Here is a 22,415-nt window from a genome sequence, read left to right on the forward strand (position 1 = left end):
GGCTGAGCGTATGTAGCTGGGAGAAGGCCACAAAGTCTTCGTTATATGTTTCAAAGGGGAATTGCAGGACTTTGCAGAGCATTTCAGGTGGATTTGCATTACTATATAGAAATGACTCAAAGGACAGGCTAGTAGCATGCGGCCCCCAACTGTCTGCCATTGTGAGTGTATCAAACAGTGGTTTTCTTGCATTATTTGTGTCTTTTCTCATTCTCAAGAGAAAATGTCTTTTTATAAGATGTAAATTATTCTAATATTCTAATAAAAAGCCATGAGGATAAAGTACATCAAGAAAACTCTAAAATAACATTTGAAAAACTCTTCAGTTCATTAAAAACAAAAGTTCACATTGGCCTCATGCTGTTTTTAATGAGTAATTTCTGTTACCTATTTTGAAAAGAAAATAAGGTTGAAGGTAAAATTAACTCACCCAGACATAACATAGTGATTAAATTATATAGAAGTTTATACCATAAACTACAAGAGTTTTCTATTTATTCTATGAAAGAATTTTAATGAATATGGAAGTATGTGTTCCCATATATAAACTGTAGAATAGTTAATAAGAAGCATGAAGAACACATCTTATTTTCAAAATTATATTTTTCAGTTCCATAATCTATATTTTTAAGAGTAAATGCAATTTTAAGAGTAAATTCAAATCACAGTGTTTGAACCAGACGAGTTGCTGAAACAGAATTTTAAGGATAAAGCACTACGGCAATGGGACTGCAGAGATGGCTCAGTGGTTCCTGAAAGGGGCCTGAATTCAGTTCCCAGCATCTACATTTAGCAGTTTGCAATTACCTATAAGTCTAGCTCCAGGATTATAATCCTCTTTTGGCTTCGATGACTACTGACATGCAAACAAACATACACATATACACTACAGTTAAACACACACACACACACACACACACACACACAACTAATAAAATATAATAAAGTAGAAATACTGTAGAGAGTATTGGGATCACAGAAGGACAATACTTTGGTTGAAGAGATTCATGCATGTGACAAATGGGTGTACCAAGTAGGTTTTAGGAGGCTTATTTCCAAATTAAGATATTTCTATTTTGTACTAATACCATCCAATTTTATAAAGGTCAGTGGAAACTGGATAGAACATAATGAAATCACTAAAAACATGTTCTGGAATTACATATAAGAAATTTAAATCCTAACACAGGGCATGATTCTTATTGTCTAGAAAATTTGGTTTTATTCATCTCACGTTTATAAGCTTTCTCATTCTCTCATGCACACACACACTGATATCTGCGATAATGATTAAATGAAACAATGCAATAAAGCAATATACAGCCTATAGACGAATATAAAGCAAGTGAAAGCTGCTAAATTTGTATGGTTGATAACAATTTAATTATTAACTGAGATTTCTTTACTGGTTAAACCTCCTTTAGTGTCTTACTAAACACTGAACACTTACTGAACACTGTTAGATGGAAATGATACACACAATCTTGAACAAAAGATCGCCCAAGTATCTGACATTTATTAAGTGAAAACAAGCAGCCACAGTCTTGAGCACCAGCATGGCTTCTGACAACAACCTGACTTCAGCCTTCCGAGATGAGACTGGAGAACTGAGAACAAACCTTAGAGGAGGAAAAAGCAAACAATGACATAAGAGTAAGGTTTTATGTTTCTGGGAAGGGAAATGAATCATTTACTAGCTAGTGGGAGAGCTTATGATCTGAGGAGAACTTGTCTATGGAGTATTTTCTGAGATCCGCACATCTCCAACCCTCTTAACTGAGCAGCGAAGACATATCAATAGAAGTTTTAGTGGGGTTAATAAATCCAAGAGAGAGAATTACGGCTTAATTTCCAGGGAAAATCCTAGCAAGGTAGACAAGTTCCATAGGTACTAGGGCCCTAGAAAGGTAGATGAGCTTAAAAGCCACCTCAGAGTTTCCAGACTCTTAGAGAAGTGTGGTAGAAACAACAAAATGATTCAATAGGTTTCAAACACCAATATAAGTGGTTTAAACAAACATTAACCTTCAACTATCCTAGTTTGGGCCAGATGCAGGTCCGTATACTTCAACTCAATGTTGGGGTTACATTTGAAACAACTGTAGATCGGGGTGTACAAGCTGCACCCCACTGAGGATTGGTGTGAACACATGATGTATGTAAACTCAACACCTTTCCCCTTTCTATCCTTCAGGCTCTTTTTCAAGGGAGAAGGAAAAGTAGTATCGGTACTGTGCAATGTCTTCATCTATTCACCCCTCTGAAAGGAAAAGCCAAATGTCAATTGAGGCTGAAGTCATAAAGCTGAGGGCAGTTCGTCAGTTACATACAGCGACAGCATGGGGATGGAAATGGGCATGGGGAGAACACTGTATATTTCAGGGCGACAGACAGGCCAGTTTTTATGTATAATGATGTGCAGATGCCACTGGCTGCTGAGGAAAAGGTGTAATTGGTTTGCTCGAACAATTATACAGGCAGGCAGAGAGTAGAATCCTGCTAATGCAGGGTTTTTAGAAGCGGTGCTTGGTGCCTTTGATAAGAACATGTGTCTGGCTCAGAAACCTTATCTATAGGAATAGTGGTGAGGGGATGTATGGTTGGACTAGTTGCAGAGTATTGCATCAGATACTTAAATTTTGTCCTTAAACCATAATTCATGCCTGACATCAATTTAAGGTGGTTTGTTTTGTTTTTGATGTTTGCTTGGTTGATTAATTTGGCTTTGTTTCATTTTGTATTGAGATGGGGGTCTCACCATGTTACCCTGGATGGCCGGAAACTTACTATGAAAGCCATGGAGACTTCAAATTTATGGCAATCCTCCTGAACTTGCCCCCTGAGTTATGGGATTATAGACATGTGCTATTAAACCTAGTGAACAGCAGTTTATAACCAGATGATAACAGAGACTCTTAGGAATTGGCAAAAACATCTCTACTTGTATGCAAATCACCCACCTAACAAAAAGGACAACATATTTTGAGATGGCAATAAAAAATGTGAACTTTACTTCACAGCCTCTTGTACAGCCAACAATAGCAACTCAGGGACCTGTGTGACACTGACATAGAACTCATTATTTCCAGACGCCAATCAATGCCTTGGGTGAGAGTGACACTTAGCAGGGGCAAGGGTATCATTTTCCAAGTTGTGTTTTAAATAAAAATTGTTTGGAAAGATCATTAGACTTCTTACCCTGGCTGTTTCCCAAGCCTAACCATCACTACGTCTTTATGGGAGGTTGAATTTCCACTACGTGTCTTCCTCAGACCCTCAGCTCGAGTATTCTAAATCACATGATTTCTCAGGTTGTTGTTGTGTAGGACTCCTAGTCAGATAACGAGTATCATAAACAGAGACTGCACTTTCAGACCTGAATAATTACACAGAAACCCTATTAATTAGACCCCTGTTTTTCCAATGGCTCAGGCATATTTCTATCTAGCTCTTACATCTTAAATTAACCCATTTCTATTCATCTCTGTATTGCCACATGGCCATAGCATTACCTCATTTTCTACATGTCTTGTTTCCTTAGTGATGGTCTGACGTCTTCCTTACTCTACCTTTTCCCTCCTCTATCTCTGCTTGGATTTCCCATCTTGCTATATTCTGCCCTGCCTCTGCCATAGGCCAGAGCAGTTTCTTTAATAACCAATTCATAGTATACAGAGGGAATCCCACATCAGAGTATCCTCTTGTGGTTAAGTTGTAGTGTGAACCTGCTAGGAGAATTGTGCTGACCCAGTTCATCCTTTGAGGATCTGTAAAACAAGAAATTTCCAGTGTTCATTACCTAAGGGAGAAACTTTTGGTAATGGTCTATAAGTTGGCAAAAATGTTCAAGTGGGGCCATTGGCCGGGGCATCCAATGCTTATATGAATGCCTCCAATGTGCCCAATGAACCACCCTTTGTTTTTTCCTTTATTAGAAATGTTTTGACTAAAAGATAAAAATAAAAAAATCTCCATAAAGATCCATTGTATGTTATAGAAATATTACTACTGTATTCACTCAGTTTACCACAAGAAATTTGTCATATTGCTAAGAACATTGAGAAGTGAAGGAATTCATGAATGTCATGATGTCTGTCAAATAAGAAAGCAGAGAAAAGATCATCTCTCCTGGCAGATAATTTGTAAAAATTCCCAGATGTGACTTCATTCTGTATCCAAGATCCTAGTAGACATGATGAGCTAATAGAGCACTACTTCAAGAATCCAAGGCAAATGAGTGACTGGATACTTCTGAGAACAGGTTCAAGCTCTGTGAGATTCTATTCCAAGACTCTATTCTAATTTCACGGTTGGCCACTCCACCGGAAAATAGTATGAGGCCAAGAAAAGGCATTTTTAGAATTAGAATCCAAGGGGCAATTTGCAGTCATCATTGGCAACCCAGAAGCTAGAGGTACTCTGAGAATGCTGCAAGTGTTTTGAGACTCAAAACCCAACTCCAGTGAAAAACCTCTTCCAACAAGGCCACACCTCCTAATCCTTCCCAAAGCCTTCTACCAGCTGGGGACTAGGTACCCAAACCTAGGAACCTATGGGAGCCATTATCAGTCAAACTATCACAGATGTTGAACTTGTGGGTGCAGAAAATGTCAGTGTCTATTCTTGAGTGCCAAGAATGGATTGGCACATGGATTCACCAGTGACTTCCAAGTATTTAATAGAGGTGGAAGGGCCTTCTACTATGTCTGAGGTAGTGACCCATTTGCTCATCTCACTCCTTTTTTAAAAAATCATTATATGTAAGTTTTTTTTCTTTTTTAAAGATTATGTCCACTAGCATTGCTGCTCATGGACACCATAAGTACCTCAGTTAAGGTGCATCATGTCTCCTTGTAGACGAAAGCAGCTGTGATCAAGAAGCTGTTAAAATGTGTGGCAAACTCATCATATTAGTCAGATAAATCGTAGTAAAGTATTTGCAAGTTATTGATGGGGTGAAGTCAGCACTTTTAATCAGGAGGTTGTTAGATACATGAGCTTTATCGAATGGGGCCATAAATTAAGATTTTAGAACCCACTGCAGGACATCATCCTTTGTCCCCCTCCCCACAATGCAAGAATGGGACAAATTAAGACCAATTGAATAAAAAATGGAGAATCAGTCAAGAATTAATCTTTTGCTCACCAGCTCTTATATAATAAGTTTTAATCCCTGAAAATACCATTTTAAATTAAATGAGGCATGTTGATTATGTTAACATGGAATAGAGGTAGTAGAATCAGGATTTCTCATTTTGGCAAATAAATTTATGTCAGAAATTTAATTTAATTTTTATTAGGTAAGAATGTCTATGCAGACTATGTGATACTTTAAGGCAGTGTGTTCTGATGACTAAGGCAATTATAAATTGTTCTGTTTTTATGCTTACATATTCCTTCAACACTATAGGAAACAATATGTTTAAATTTAGTAAGTACTTCTGATTTAACTGCTAGTGGGCCTTTATTTTTGTTTTTCCAGACAGAGTTTCTCTGTGTAGCCCTGGCTGTCCTAAAACTCACTTTGTAGATCATACTACCTCATATTCAGAAATACACCTACCTCTGTCTCCCACGTACTGAGATTAAACAAGGGCACCACCACCATACGCATAAAATGATTTTTTGTTTACCCACGTATATGTCTGTCTGAGGGTGTTGGAGCTCCTGGAACTGGAGTTAGACACACTTGTAAACTGCCTTGCAGGTGCTGGGAATTGAACATGTGTCCTCTGGAAGAGCTGTCAGTGCTCTTAACCACTGAATTATCTCTGCATTCCCCCTTAGACTTATTTAAAGTCGTGGTAAGTTACCAATTGGTACATTTCAGCAAATATCATTGTAAATTGTAAACCTATATTCGGAAGACACACACACACACAAAAAGATCAGAGCTCTTTTCCCTTTGATCTACAAACTTTTTCAGGTAAGTTTTAAAATTCCAGTCAGGTTAGCTTGTGCAGCTTTGTTCAGAGGTTTTTTCTTTCTTCCTGTTTCCTTTGTTTGTATTTACGTTTTTAACTTTTATCTTTTTATCATTATTTTGTGGATGGTCATGCACTGGATATATTTGATAAAGGTGGCTGGGGAGGGTCCTCTTCACCTCTGTCATATTTGTAAGTTTCTTCCTGAAATCAGTATCTTCATGTTCACAGGTCTGCCTCATGGTAATTGTTGATTTGTAGATTTGTATGTTTAAAGCTTGAAATTCACCCTGCACAAGGTTCCACAAGGATGCCAAGCATTTGTCCTGCGGCATGCCATGGATGTTTCCCTTTAACTCTATGGATTAGGATCTTTGTTGGCAAGAGAAACACTGTCAGTGATATGGTGCCAGGAAAGAATGCTAGATCATGACTCAAACTTGACTAAAACTATCTTCCACAATAGGCCGACAATTCCTATTACACGGGTAAACCCTTCCCCTTTCTCTTTTTCATCACCATTTTTAAATGAAAAAAAGAAAAATATCTGAGATAATTTTGTGTTTCTGACCTGGCGGCATTTTATACTTTTGTCTCTACCTAACCATCTGTTGCACAGCCTTTTGGTGGTTATGGGGAGATACTCAGGACCTTATTGGCCTGCATTAAAGGTGGCTGTCCTTTCCTCAAGGGATCCCTAGTTCATCTTCCTGGGTAGAGGTCCACATCCAGAAAAGTCCTAAGTCTATGGCTTGCACGGGGTCTTGGGCTTGAGATTGCGAATTAGCTTTTTGGTGTGCTTTTCGGCAACAGTGTGGAGCCCAGGGCATATTGGCAATAGGTTATGCATCCCAAGATTGGTTGAGTGCCAAATGCTCCTTCCTCTCCCTTTCCCCTTTTTGTTTTCATCAGCACCTGGGCCACAGGCCACGGGCCACCATGGATGTGAACCTTGATGCCCTTGGGGGTCAAAAGAAAACAAGTGACAGCAGCAAGGGAAGCGACAGCCCAGGAGTCCAGCAAGGTCACTACCCCTGCATGAACAACAACTGGAATGCCATGCTTGATTCTCTGCAGGATGCTGGCCTTCCTCCTTCCCACGATCTTACAAAGGGTTGCCCTTTGCCTTGTCCCTTGTACTCACAATTACAAATATCTGTATTGTAACCTCAAGTAACCCATGGCAGTCACTGGGATAGACACAGTGACCAGAGAACTCTAGATTGAATCACTGAAAGTAAGGCTGATGGGACCTCTACTTGGTCAGGGTGCTGCCCTTTCGTTGGAGGGAAGCCACTTGTTGGTTCCTGGCTGCTCAGCCCTGAAATAATCACACAGAAACTATATTATTTAGAACACTGCCTGGTCCATTACCTCTAGCTTCTTATTGGCTAATTATTACATATTAATTTAACTCATCTCTATTTCTCTGTGTATTGCCACATGACTGTGACTTACTGGCTAAAGTTATGGCGCCTTTCTGTCTGTTTCCAGCAGGGCTCCATGGCTTCTGACTCTGCCTCTTTTCTCCCAGCATTCAGTTTAGTTTTTTCCACACTGCCGAAGTTCTGCCCTATCAACAGGCCAAAGCAGTTTCTTTATTCACCAGTGGTATTTACAGCATACAGAGTCCCACATCACCCTTTTATTGCTCATAGAAGCAGAAGCCTTGGTGACCACCTGTAAAAGAAGTGTTTGACCTGATACCATGTCATTGTATGGAAAGAGACAGTAATGGTTGATAGAGACAACATGCTACCACACAGCTCACAGCTCAGAGTCCCCAGCAGTTAGAGGTCCTGTTTCAGCTTTTGGCTTATTTCAGAACCAGCTACCCAACAGCAGTTAATTTATCATGACTAGATATTCTTTAGTTATCAATGCTTAGAAGGTTATGTAATTCCTAACACCAGTAATTTGCATTTCTTCCTGTTCACCCCATTGGTGAGGCAGAGATGCCCTCTCTGGGAACCTGGAACAGATGATAACCACAAAAGTTTGAGATCACAAATGCTCATAGGACAAGGCCAAGAAAACTGAAGGCCACACAAAGACTTAAAGAGGTCAGAGTGAATAACCAGGTGCTGTGAACAGTAGTGAGAGAATCATGTCCATGATTTCCCCAAGAGGTTAGGATTTGCCGTGCACCTACTCAGAGCTAAAGTCTGCTACTAGGGATAAGTAGGAATTGTGCCTGCTCCCTGCAATAAGGATGTTTTAACTAGGGTTCCACCGTGGCAGCAGAGTGAAGAGAGAATCCTGCCATTAAGTAAATCAAGGCTCTCACCATTTTACCAGAGTTTGAGGCAGCACAGGAAATTTTAATGCCATAGGCCACATGAAGGAACAAATCCTGTAGATGGTCAAGAATTATTGGAAAAGGCATGGTGAGAATGAATTTTACTTTCTTTTTTTATTGATTTTTATTGATCTCTGCATTTTTCTTTGCTCCCCTGCCTACCTCTCTGCTCCCCTGCCTACCTCTCTGCTCCCCTTCAATCCTTTTCCAAGGTTCTTATGCTTCCAATTTACTCAGGAGATCTTATCTTTTTCTACTTTCCATGTAGATTAGATCTATGTATGTCTCCCTTAGGGTCCTCAGTGTTGTCTAAGTTCTCTAGGATTGTAATTTGTGGGCAGGTGTGAAAGTAGATGCTATTGTTATTTTGAGCTAAATGACTATCACGACTATGAAGGAAAAATGAGAACCTGTGATTTAAAATAAAAACCATTAAAGAATATTACATTTATACATTTGAACATCTATATATGTGAAAATGTATGACCAAATGAAAAATTTTTGTACTTGGATGTACAAAAATTGAAATATAAAACCAGTGCTAACTTTCTAGAATTTTGGACAACTTAATGACCAAATAAGCAAACCCCAAAACTATGACAACCATGAAAACCAAATACATGATATGTTTAACTTCAGGATCAAATATTTTTAAAACTCTTTTTTAATTGATAACTATGTTGGCAAATAAGAAAGATAATTTTTCTTGAGCTCAGAAGAATAAAAGTTTACAAAGATCAAGGTGAGTGTTAAATGATGCCTTCTTGCTTCTCCGTCTCTCCCCCCAAAACTCTTGAATAAATTTTGTTTATTGTAATCTCATTTCAAGTCTAAGGACCAGGATGAACGATTGTTGCTCCAGTCCAAGTCTGAGCTCAATGGTAGAGGAAATGTGGCTGTAAGTTAAAGATAGGCAGAGATCAAGTTCGTGCTTACCCCATCTTTAGGGGGTGTGATGAAGCCTGCCCACCCTGGGAAGGACAATGTGCTTTACATATGCCCACGATGTTAGATTTAAATCCCATCCAAAACCACTCTCCTAGCTGTATCCAGTGAAAGCTTAGTCACAATCAGAGAATCCCAAGGCCCATTCAAGTTGACGTGTAAAAGTAATCATTGCCATTGTCAAACGTCGTAACCGCCAGTGTGGAATGAAGTGAGATTCTGAGGTGTGCTTGGTCAGGTTCAACGTGAAAGAGTCATTCCTGTCAGAATGAGGGTAAGAATAGATATTTTATATATACACAGAGCAGAAGGCTCCATGAATTTTTAAAGTTTGTTCTATGAGAGAAACAAGGTGAGCTATTTCAGGGGTTAAAATATGGCAAAGAATTTCGTGAAAAATACCAATATTATGGATATATATGTGATCAATTACCAAATAGATACACATGCTATATATTTAAATACGTCAAGTTATAAGTGACCTAATTTTATGTAGTTGAACAAAAAACTGTGTGCAATTAGAAATATTAAATATTGCTATGCACTATTGAATGATCCAACTTGTTTTAGTGGAAATATTTATAATGTGAAGTACAAATACTGTATTTGATGCTATCTGTAACATACTCGTTGAATTTTACATAAACCATTATAGGCTATATTTATTATTAACAAACTGATTTTAATAAGTCATTAAATGGGATAACTTAAGGTCTTGATTCTTACTCTAATTTTGATATAAAGCCATTCTTGGTCATCTGCATTTGGAAACAATAGGCTTTTCTGTAGATTTGCTCATCAAACTTTTCTTCCTAATAGCCAGCCTTCTAATAGCTTTCCTTGACATTGGTCCCTATTTCTAGGTAATGCTTCTCATACTCATTTTTCCTACGTAACATGGGTTTTTTTTTTTTTTTTGGTTCTCTAGTGCTCAGAGAAAAAGAGGCACTCATGCATTTTAATGACATTTGCTTCTCTGTGATATGATTCCAGCGATGCCACAACTCAGCAACAATCTATGTCAGCTAGGCATCCCTTCTTTGTGGGGTGGGGTACTCAGCTTTTACACGTGGGTGTCACTGTTGTGTATATTACAGTTCTCAGTCTCTTTATGGCTAATTCCCCAGACTCTGGCACCGAGCAAAGCACTCTGGGAATACTCAGTAAGACAAGGCTGAAAGCACCTGACCTGTGCTGAGCAGATGTCCCAAGAGATGCAGATGGAAGCATTAGTGAGGATGGATGGATTCCGGTCTTTCCCTGTTAGCTAGGCTAATTCTCACCTTCTGTTTCTTTAAAATAGACTAATGACCACCCTACAACAGAAGATCACACAAGGGAATTTTCATCAGAGGGCTTAAAAGCAGTGCTTGTTCAACATGATTTTGTCAGTTTTCCTATTATAAACATCCTCTATGTATATATGTAATAACCATTAAAAAGAAACCATGAATTTGAGAGAGAGCAGGACAGGGGATGATGTGAGGGGTTGGAGGAACGAGAGGGAAGGAGGGAAGTTATGTAACTGTAACTTTGAAAACAAAAACAAGTACTTTTAAAAACTGTCACTACAGAAAGTTTGGAAAACAATGAAGTTGGAAAGGAAAAACAGAAGTCACAGCTGGTAGCTCCACCTATAAAGGACTGCTGTTTCAATGCATTTCTCTTAAAGTGTTTTTACTGATGCATTTTGAAAAATGTAATAGATACATACAGGTTACAAAATTATTTTTTCACTTGTATTTTAAAACACATTTTGAATACTATTTTCTTGAACTCATTGTACTTATGTAACAAAACTAGAGTGACATTTTTATTTTACAAAAGATTTTGTGCAGGTTAAAGGAATCTATTTAAATATATTTTCATCTGTTTAACTTGATTATAGGATAATATGAGCATTATAATTTGAGGAACAAAAAGCATTTTGAAGAGATGATTTTTCATGTTATTTGCTATTCGGTTCTTTTTTTTATCCATGACGTAAAACGTTCTCTAAATGCTTAAAATTTTCCTACTGTGATTTTGATTCAATTTTTGTTTGATGAAACACTAAACTGGTTTCTTCTCCTATAATGAAAAATAAAGCCGTGGGGGAAAAAACAAAATGGAGCTTGAGCAGGTACACTCATACCATTTTTTTTTGTTTGACTTTTCTCTACAGCAAGGAAAAAAGATTAAAAATTATATTTATTCAAAGATAGATTAAGAGACATTCCAAGGAATTCTTACTTAAATGGATAAAATAAGATACAGTAGTCAAAAAAATTAAATTATATATACAATACTTACATATCTATGTATCTATAAATATAGATATACATATATAATAGATATATTGAAGTATCATACCTATATGTCAAGTTATTTATCCACGTCACTTTTATAAACAATTTCACTCTTTAGCCAGGTCTCTTACTTTTACCATTATGCTTTGTTTGGGGTTATATTTACTTAAATTAGAATATATATTAGAAGTTAACAAGTACTGAGTAAAGCAAGGTGATCAGGAATTCTGCTCATGACCTTCTTCGTTGTAATTATAACAGTACTCAGACTAAAGATTATCTTCCAAGCATCATGAAACAATTGAGGATCCGAACCCAGTTTAAGTCCTGAAGACAACACTGAAAGAGTTTATTGCAGAAAGAATCTAAAAATCTCTCCTATAGGGAGAGACTTTCATGGGTGGGACTAAGGAAGTGTGATTTTCTGTTACAAAAGGCTTTTCTGGTCCAGATGCTGTAGAATAGTAACAACAATGAAAGTGGTGTGTATGTTCACACTGACAGATTATACACATATTTTTTATTAAACACCAGCTCAGTAGGAATGTCTTCAATTTAACCTTTTTGTTGTTATAACCCATACTGTAGGCTGTTTCTAAATCTTATCCACAGAGCAGCTGAAGAGGGCCATTGGTGTCCATAACAATATTCTATTATAGCATTGATAAATTAAGGTAATCGGTAGCTAAACACTTTTCATTTAGGAAGTTACTAATGAGCAACATTTAGAGCCATTATTTGCTTGGGTCCAATAGAGTAAAATAGGTTATATTAATCCTACTTTGATGCCAATAGAATGAAGTTTGCAAAGAACTTAAAAATTTTGCTGGAAGTCAAAAGACTGTAAGGAAGCAATGCAGGATTCAGCTTCAGGAATGTTCCCTTTTAGATAATCAGACATGCAATTTATCTAGATGGGCTACTAACCAAATGAAAGGACCCGATCAGAGGCAAGTACTACTTAATGCTGTTCATTTTGTGCAATGGAGTAGTTAAGTATGCATGCCACTGCTCAAAAGTGTGTGTTGAAGTCTTCATTTGAAATGGTTTTCTGTCAAATAGGCACAAATGTGAGTTATTTAAGGAGATTGGGAATAGAATCTGAAGACACTTTTAGTGCAAAGAGATAAGTGATCAATAAGAGATACAATTTTTAAATCAAAAAGTTTATCATAAATGATAAAGATAGGGGCTGGATATATGGCTTGGTGGTTGAGAGCACTGGTTGTTCTTCCAGAGGACCCGTGTTCCACTCCCAGCACCCACATGGCAGCTCACAGCTGTCTGTAACTCCAGTTTTAAGAGATCTGACACCTTCACACCAATGCACATGAAATAAATTCAAATAAATTCTTTTTTTAAAAAAAGATAAAGATATATTGTAAATATAACGTGTTATCACATGATATATGGTATAAAATGGGTTGTATTGATGAATTTTAAAAAAATAATTCAAGAAGTTAAAAGATATGTAGATTCTTACATTTATTGTTTTGATGTATATGGTACATAGTACATTATTTGATTTGTGTCAGACTGCAATTTTTCATTTCAAAGATGAATGCATATGTGTATATATATTATAAAAGAGTTCTGAAATGAGAGTGTGTGATTTAAATTGCTGCCCTAAGTTGTCTCTGTGGTGGTAGAACAGTTGCCTTACAGCTTTTGTTGATGAGTAATCAACAAATTACCCTCAGAATAATCTTATGTTTAGGAAAGAAACCCAAAGGACAAAGGCTGAATCTCCTCCCTATTGAGAAAAAACGATCATAATAAAGGGAACCCTTGAAAACTCTGGACCTGATCTAAAGGGTCAGGGGTTACAAGTATACAGAAGACAACTGATGATTGTATGCTCTTTACTATAGGTCAGTAAGTTTGTCCAGTTTAATGTTAGTGAATCCCGTTCAGGGAAAATTTGTGTCAGAGTATGGAACTATTGAATGCCTGTCCTTGGGCCAGGGTTGATGCTGTAAGAGTTTTGCATTAATTATGACTCTGTGAATTATAACTAATGCTTGTTACACACACACACACACACACACACACACACACACACACACACACGAGGTCCTGCATTTTCCTAGCTTAAGGCTTTCAGGCAGAGCTATTTGAATGTCACCATAACAAAATCCACATAGCAGTTGATAACTGGACTTACAATTTTATGTTTTTATCTTATTCTTTAGTTTCTTTTAATCTTTACTATCAATGGTGGAAGCAAACTTTACCACTTTCTGGCTCCCACTGGGTGTAGGTCTCAGTTTCTAACTCACATTTGTTTAGTGACTTTATTAAACGATGATTTTCCAGTTTTCACACAAAAGAGTTCATATTATTATCATACATAGTTCTCTTTTAAAACAGTAAGTACTATAGTGCTGGAAAGGTATTCAGGTTTATGTATAGCTTCATCTGGAAGATTATGGGAGAATAAAATTAAGTTTGGTTTTGAATACTACATGTTTTAACTGTTTAAGAAATTTCTGTGCTAGAACAACTTGAATATGCATGTTGAGAATTTGTGTTATTGCAAGAAAGAACCAAGCCTTAAAAAAGTGTATGTCTGTAAATGTAAATAAACTTTCAGTTGTTTGTGTTTTTACTAGAGACATAGAAATGGCACAAATGGAAAATTTTAAAGAGACATATCTCTACGTAAAAAAGTAATTTCATCATATGCTAATGCTTCTTCTAAGTTCTGTTTAGCTTAAAATGGTGTTGTCACTTGGTTGGATAGATGTGTTAAAGGACTCACATCTTTTCCCTAATTTCCTAAGATTAGGACTTGAGGTTAAGTAGCCAGAGGGACCAGACTGTGTCTCATTTCAACACTGTCTTGTTCCTCTTTGTGGCTTGTGGGCTGGTCAAGGGCTCATATGTAATCAGAAGGATAAATACCTGGCTTGTTGGTTTCCAGAGAAGCAACTATTCTGCTTGTTTCACCATGTTTGGAGGAAGTTTACGTATAAAAGACAGAAAATCACAAAATAAGGATCTCTACCAACATAGAGAACTGAAGAACATTAGCATAAAGTATGGAGATATCAAGATCTGGAAAGAGATAGATAAAGCCATGCCTCGCCTTTCCTCTTCTCTCTCTCCTTTTCTTTTCCTTTTGAAAAGTGTTTATGCTGTAGTCTTAAATATTCTCAGCCTTACTCTCTCACCAAGTTAAGGAAGTCCTTAGCCCCTATGTGACAGCTGAGACCAGTATCTGCCTTTGTTCTTTTTGCTTCCAGAAACAGACTTTTCAGAATTCCATTTTTGTTAGTCTAAGTGCTTGATTTTTGTCGTTTTGTTTTCATTTTTCTTTTTTGATGTTGTTGTTGTGTTCTGTGTGTTTCTTTTTTCTTCAGACAGTCTGGCTCACGCCCTCCCCCACAAGAACTAAGTTAGCAAATAAATTTTGTTGACATGGTTGACAGTGGTTTCATTGTGGAAACTGAGGTGAAAGATAGGGACCGAGAGATGAGAAAAGAGGAAAGTATCAGCCTGCTTATATTCTTGGCTTCAAGTAAAGACATTTGAGGACAGGCTAGTATGAACAAAGGATGCACTGAGCAGTCTGGGGAGAGGGAGAGAGAGACAGACATAAAATCTGTCTGTAGCTACAGTTTCAACAAGGAAACACACTGTTTTCTGGTGTTATTTTAAGTCCACTGAGAGTTTAGTGGTTAGACATATGTGCACACACACATTATTATGTACATGTTATGTGTATATTGTGTATATGGGTATAAATCTAGTACTCTATTTAAGCCTAAACATCTGATTGTCTTCATTTGTGCTTATGTCTTATTCTCCATATTTTAGAGACTGCAAAGAGGCTAGAATGTACGTATACATGATTGTATTATGGTCTTTTGTTAAGGCCACTTAAAAGCTATATTTTAAACTAAGACCATATATGTCCATGGCAATACAAACGGCATTATCTCACTGGAAATGCAGGGTTTCAATGTAATCTCCAATTTTCCAATTGGCTCCAGCCCTTGCAAGCAGTACAGCTGACAACAGAACTCATCTGGGGTCCTCTGTTAATCCTGTGGATGAGAAAGAGTAAGCTATGCTAGTGAGTCAGTCACCTGAGTTAGCAAACATTCACATAATTAGCTTTTTAAACTTAAAACATTTAAAATGCCTAGAAGCTTATCTCAGGTTTATTTCCCTTAGGTCGTGTATTACCTCATCTTCCCATGAACTATGATTTTTAAATATCACACGGCATTATAAAAAAGCAGTGTCGTGTTTCTACATATGCCATTCCTTATAAAATATTAAAAGCACTGCTGTCTAATAAAACAAAGACAAGTAAAATGAGTATTTAGGGAAGGGAGAGCATTCATTTCATGATTTGCTGTTTATATGCTCAAAATATTGTTGCTAGAACCTTTCTGTGCTAAGATTGTCTGATGGCCTGTAATTTGTCTTGTTTCATTCTTTCTACACTATAAAAGTAATGTATGTTCAGTACATTAAAATGTGTCTAGGGGGCTAAAAATTGGTCAATATTGTCTTTGTTCTATCTGTAGTTCCCAAATAGGTCTTTTTTTTCCTTTGTATAAAATCGAGATGATTTTATTTTTATTGTTTTCCTCTTTTTGTTCCCATAACATTGCAAAATGTTCTGGGGACATGCTTCTGTCGGTAGATCTCACACTTTCTATGTCACCTAGAATTATCAGATTCTTAGCACGATGTATGTGCTATATTCATGTTATTTTTCCTGATGGACTTGCCAATTTTGTCCAATGCTACAGGTCACCTATTGCCAGAGAATCTAAAGAACTGGATACTGCAGCCTGAATCAAGAATCCGAGCCGGGCGGTGGTGGCGCATGCCTTTAATCCCAGCACTTGGGAGGCAGAGGCAGGCGAATCTCTGTGGGTTCGAGGCCAGCATGGTCTACAAGAGCTAGTTCCAGGACAGGCTCCAATGCTACAGAGAAACCCTGTCTTGAAAAACAAACAAACAAACAAACAAACAAACAAAAAGAATCTGCAAACTTTGTAAAGCAAACACATTGGGTCGGAAGGTAGAGAGCTTTTCACCATAGAATGCCAACACTCACAGCTCTGTGGACCGAGATGATAAGCTGTCTGGTCTGTCAATGGTGGATATCTTGGTCAGCTTCAACACCAACCTATGAGAGGAGCCCAATGCAAATGTAAACTGAGAAACAGCGGAGCAGAGAGAGTCTCAAAGGAAGGCAGCCTGGCTGCTGGCTCTCCCTGGTTCTCCACTACTGACCTGGTCTTAAGATTCTCATTACTGAATGTTTTGTGATGTTTTCACTTAGAAAATTCTGTGTGGTATATAATGTAAGGCAAAAGGAACAACTTCCTAAATAGCAAAGAAGTTAACCCAGGGTCCTGAATTCTCCTGCCATGCTCATGACTGTAATCACTTTTTAGAAGATCTCTTTTAATATTAAAGTTGAGATTTATATACAATATACAAATGTAGACAAAATTAGAAGTTCTCTTTTGATAGAAGTTAAAAACTCTTTTGATTTTTCTTACCTTGTTAAGAAATGTACCATTTCATTTTACATATGTATCATTGAAATATTTAAAATATTGTATCTTAATATTTTAATTTCTGTTATCTTCAGCTTTAAGGCTATAGACCATCAAGCAATAAATCATGGGTCTGGTCTGTGAAGCCAATCATAGTGTGCTGGCAGTTACAAGGCGAGATGATTTTTGTAGATAAGGATTTGATCATGGGCATCATTTCTGAGTCAATGATAACTGACTAGGGATAGAGTCAGGGCCCAAGAACCATTCAAGATGGCATCACTCAATTCTTCACAAGCTATAGGGAAGACACCTTAGGTGAAATGAATTCATCATGAGTAGGGGTTCTCTCAAACTAACAGATATTTAAAATAAAGAATTTCTGTATACGTGTCACACTATCTCTCTCTCTCTCTGTCTGTCTGTCTGTCTGTCTGTCTGTCTCTCTCTCTCTCTCTCTCTCTCACACACACACACACACACACACACATGCACGCACGCACGGTGGTGGGTGGGGGGAGCACAGAGGAAAAATTTTGAACATGCACAGTTTCCTGTTCAGAATTATTAAAGAACAGAATCTAAAGGAGATCTATATGCAGCTAGCTGCATATATCACCAGAATTTTAGGATTTTTTTCTTAACAATCCCTGTCATTTTGATTTCAGGGATAGCTGGACTAAATTTCTCTCCAAAATTAGATTAGTGGTTATGCACTTTAAGTCAGTCATTGAACCTCTCAGCCCCAGTGGCTGGATCCATAAATGTGGACCATACCCCATTACCCTTATAGAATTATGGGGATGTTAAGTGAGGTGATAGACACAAAATATTATTAATATTATTGAAGAAATGCTGGTCTCTTTGTTAGAAAATTCAAGATATCTCTATCAGGTGTCTAGAGGATCCTGTAGCAGGATCTTCTTGTTAGGATTAAAGCGGGTACACGGCAGGGTGCTGAAGTGAGATGCAGTGAGAGGTGACCAATGATGCAAGCGGTTGCTCATCAATGGTCTTATAGGAGTGGAGAGATGTTTACCCTTTATCTCATTGCTTTTCCACAAAGCCAGTCCCGTGAATCAGACCGGCTAGTTGTTGTACCCGATATGTAGAAGGGAAACTGTGACTCATAAATTTCGATGATTTGACCACTGTCACTTGCAAGTCTATAATCAAGTGGACTCTTTTGAACTAAGATTTCAATGCTCACTATATTTCTCTGAGCTGTCAATGCCAGACACTTGGCGAATATCAAACACTGAAAGTCTAATTCCCGGATTGTGTCTGCAAACCTCATTTGATGCTTTTGAAAGCAGATTGACTAGCACAACAATAAAAGGCTTCTTGTAGGGACACTTGGACTGCCAACACACTCCTGAAGAACACATGGGCACCACATGAGCTCTTATGTGTGACAGACAACAAGAGCTGTGTTTTCTAATTCCAAATGTAGCATATCTGCACGCGCTCATTTGCTTATTAGCATTCTGAGTGAAAGCTGATTGTCTAAGAAGAGCGACGCTTTCATTACTGTGAGAAGGCTAACTTGCTTTCTAGACCAGAGTTTACTGTCATAAATACCAGAAAGGATTAATTCCAGACTTTGGGAGGGACACTGGGCATATTCTGAGGTGACCTTTCAGAAAGCATGCACCTTTTGTTGTCTCTCTGAGTACAAACACCCTGCAGATACACACACACTCAAGGTCTTGCAAGAACCTGATGCATAAATGCTTACTCAGCAAATGCTTTTTGCTACCATCACAGTTTCTGAGTAACAGTTCAATATCAAATCCTAGGAAAAATTTATAAGAAAAGAAAAGAAAATCATATGAAACAGGATCAGTTAAGGATTTTTTAATAATATATAATAATTTCTACCTCCTGTATAGTGAATGATTTCTTAAGAACTGAGAGAGATCGTTGCTAGGAGGATAAGGGATGATGGGGAAGGTGCTAGCAATGACTGCGCCCACCCAAAGGCAAGGAAAATAGTGCCCAGGATAAACATGAGTCTACTGAAACCTATTCGTGTCGGAACAAATGAAGTTCCAACTGTGGAGGGAAAGGCCTTATATATAAAGTGGAATTTGTTTCTAAAGGATAAGGGGAAAGTGCTTTGTATATTCCCCGCAATTACAGTGATTTGGTTTCAGCCTAAACAAACACCACAAGCAAATACTCTGGGAGTGGCTATACCAGTCCGTTTTCATTGGCTTCCAAGCCCTGGCTTGGCTGATTCATCCATAGAAAAGCAGAACAAAAGTCTAGGTCTACTACACCCTCAAGCGTTCAAGTGGTGCTTTGGACTCCGGGGTTATTTATAGCGATCTGGCTCACAGAAGCGCTTCCTGCCCTATTCAGCAAATGTTCACGTGGGCACCCTAGAGCCAAGGCGCAAGTGCTGTACGTGTGCCACCCAAGATCAGATCTTCAAGCCTGTAGCGATTTTGATCTAGCCATCGGTCTCTGGGGTGACCCTTTACCTCTGAACAGGCTCAGACTTTTTAATGCGCACATTCTATCTATAGATGCTGTGATGAGGACAGATTCATCGGAGATGACTGATGTGGAGTCTGTGATTAGCAGCTTTGCCTCTTCAGCAAGGGCCGGCCGACGCAATGCCTTACCTGACATCCAGAGTTCCGCTGCTACAGGTGGATCCTCTGATCTTCCACTGAAGCTGGAGGCATTGTCCATGAAGGAAGGTAACACTAATCCTCTGAAATAAAACCCGCAGCATGTGTCTCCTTTTAAGCTTTTTCTTTGCAGCAGCCTTTCAACTAGTTTTTTTTTTTTTTTTTTTTTTTGTGTTCTCTTTCTTCTTGACTGAAAGCTCTCGGGTTTTAAGGTAAAATAGATTTCTACGCCCTTCTGAAACTAGGTAATTTTATTTTGATGTACTAAGGGTGAACATAGAAACTGTTGGTTTTTTGTCTATTAGATGTGCATGGTCATGTGTTAGAATTCTAGGTTCGCTCTCCAGTACAAAATTAATTAAGTCATCATAAACAGTAACCATTGCACTGAGCTGAGTATTGTGGCTGTCTAGTTCATCATGGGTCTTAACCTACTACTTATAGTTTGAGAACCCTAATAAAGAAGACAAGGAGCCTTCTCACATATCAACAAGGGGTGATAGAAGATGATGTTTCAGTCACAAAATATCTTTGCTTGCTTCTATCATTGCTATTTTGTCTACCATTCAATTTTATGCCTGATCAATATTAGGGACCCTAGTGGTGCATAAGGCAGATGTGAACTCCTGCCGTCCCAGATTTTATAGTCCAACAGGAGTGTTAGATCTTAAAGGGGAAAAGATATAAACTAACAATGATACGCTTTCTCAGAAAATGGAAATGGGGTGCTTTGTGGAGAGTTCCTGGATGATTACATTAGAATAGACATCAGAGAAGCTCATCACTGAAGTCAGAATAACTCATGGGGCTGAGGCAAGAGGATTGCTGTGAGATTGATGCTATCCTGGGATACACAGTGGGATCCGGTACAGCCTGGGCTACAGGGTGACACTCTGTCTCAAACCAAACCATCATAATATCAGTTGATACACCAATGCAGCTAGGGGCAATGGCACATGGTCCTAAAGTAAATGAGGAGCTTCTGGAGGTCAGTGCCTACTAAGAACCAGTTACCTGCAGAAACAAATTCCCACATAGACTGTTCAATCCCTAGTGGTCAGCCTTGAACATGTATACATATGAGAAAAGCTAAACAGACTCAGTAAGCTTATATATACAATGTGTATGTACATATATATGCATGCAAAATAAATCAAAAGAGGTTATGAATTTGCATGGGGAAGGAAGGAGTTGGAGAAAAGAGAGATATGGACGCAGTGCTCATGCATGAAATTCTCAAGAACCCTCACTTTTTAGAATCCTTAAAAATCACTAAAACTCAGCAACTCTTCTCTACATACAAGAAAAGTCCAGTGGGTAAAGCAGATGTCTAGATGTCTAGAAATAAAGACTGGCCACCGTGGGTTGAGGGTGAAGGAAGAGGAAAAGCACCACAGGAAGAGAACTTGGGACACATAAGCAATGAGACAATGACTGCTAGGACCCAGATATCTTTATGATCCATGTTTTCTTGCAGCTGTTGCCTACTTCCCTGTATCATGATAATGTGATGCTCTTTTGACTAGTAATTTTCTTTTTCTCCCCTCTTTTCTCTAACCCTAGTAAGACTTCGTCCATCTCACCTATCTATGACATTGTCTCTGCTATAGTTGTTGGTCCATTCTCAGCCCTTTTCTAGCACGACCTTGCAAAATGTTATCATGATTGATTATTGCATCTTGCCTTAAATAGTGTCCTTTGATTTCCAGGACACTTTGGTCTCATGGTTTTCTTTCTCCTCGTTGACTTTTTCACTTTGGATTTCTCTTTGTTCATATCCTCTCTCTCTCTCTCTCTCTCTCTCTCTCTCTCTCTCTCTCTCTCTCTCTCTCCCTCCCCTGTGAAATGCCCAGCATAAGCTTGATTTATTTCTAGCCTGCTTTTATTATCATAATTTATCCCTCCTACCTTTTGCCTCTGGGCTCTTGCCATTCTCCATCGCTGTATCACTTTCTTTTCCTTCTTATTCCGTGTCTGGCTGTGAGGAAGAGGCACCGGCCCTGGCATTCTGCTCTCTGCCTTTTCTCACTCCCTTTCTTCTTCCTTCTATTTATTTATCTTTTTTTATTTTACTTTACTTTTACTTTTTGTTATTTTTTTATTTTTCCATTCAAAAATTTACACTTCCTACCCTCCTCCCATTCTCCTCCCCACTCCCCCTCCCTCCTTAAGAGAGAGCCGGGAACCCTGCCCTGTGGAAAGTCCAAGCCCCCCCCCCCCCTACTTCATTCAGGTCTAGGAAGGTGTCCATCCTAATAGAGTAGGGTCCCAAAAAGTCAGTAGGGGCTGACTGATAAGCACTTGATAAAGGCACTGGGTCTTGTTTGCTCATATTCTCAATCACTTGATGGAATAAAACGTATGAAGTACAGTATTTGACAACTTGGTCACTATTTCTTTGCTTCTAATTGCTATCTGATCTCATTGTATAGTTTATATCCTTCTGAAACATAGACTTAGATATTATATCAGTTACTTTTATTGTTGCAATGACCAACTAACTGACAAACCCATATTAAGGAAGGATTTTTTTTATTGAAAATAGATTTTTTTTTCTCAAATAATATATCTTGAAAACAGTTTTCACCCCCACTCCCCTTTTTGTTCCTCCCCCTTCCCCTCCCATCCAGATCCACCTCATTTCTTTGATTTGAAAACAAACGGGCTTATAATGGATAAAAATAAAATAAAATACAATGAAACAGAAACTAACACATTGGAATAAGACAAAGCAAACAAATAGAAGGAAAAGAGTCCAACAAAAGACACAAGAAACAGATAGAGAAGCATAGACC

At 38.1% G+C, this 22,415-nt stretch overlaps 1 protein-coding gene across 4 annotated transcripts in view; it reads left to right on the forward strand.

The window, feature by feature from the left end:
- The window catches only part of Pkib (cAMP-dependent protein kinase inhibitor beta), a 94,777-nt gene that overhangs the window by 63,957 nt on the left and 8,405 nt on the right, over positions 1-22,415 (forward strand). For all 4 annotated transcript variants that reach the window (XM_087911115.1, XM_087911113.1, XM_087911109.1 and 1 more), the window contains 2 exons: positions 6,837-6,948; positions 19,513-19,689. In XM_087911115.1, coding sequence (XP_087767241.1) covers positions 6,864-6,948; positions 19,513-19,689 — 262 coding nt within the window. In that variant the 5' untranslated portion in view covers positions 6,837-6,863. The remainder of the gene's footprint in view (positions 1-6,836; positions 6,949-19,512; positions 19,690-22,415) is intronic.

This window comes from Myodes glareolus, chromosome 1 (assembly GCF_982192425.1).
Source record: "Myodes glareolus chromosome 1, mMyoGla1.1, whole genome shotgun sequence".
NCBI classification, from domain to species: domain Eukaryota; kingdom Metazoa; phylum Chordata; class Mammalia; order Rodentia; family Cricetidae; genus Myodes; species Myodes glareolus.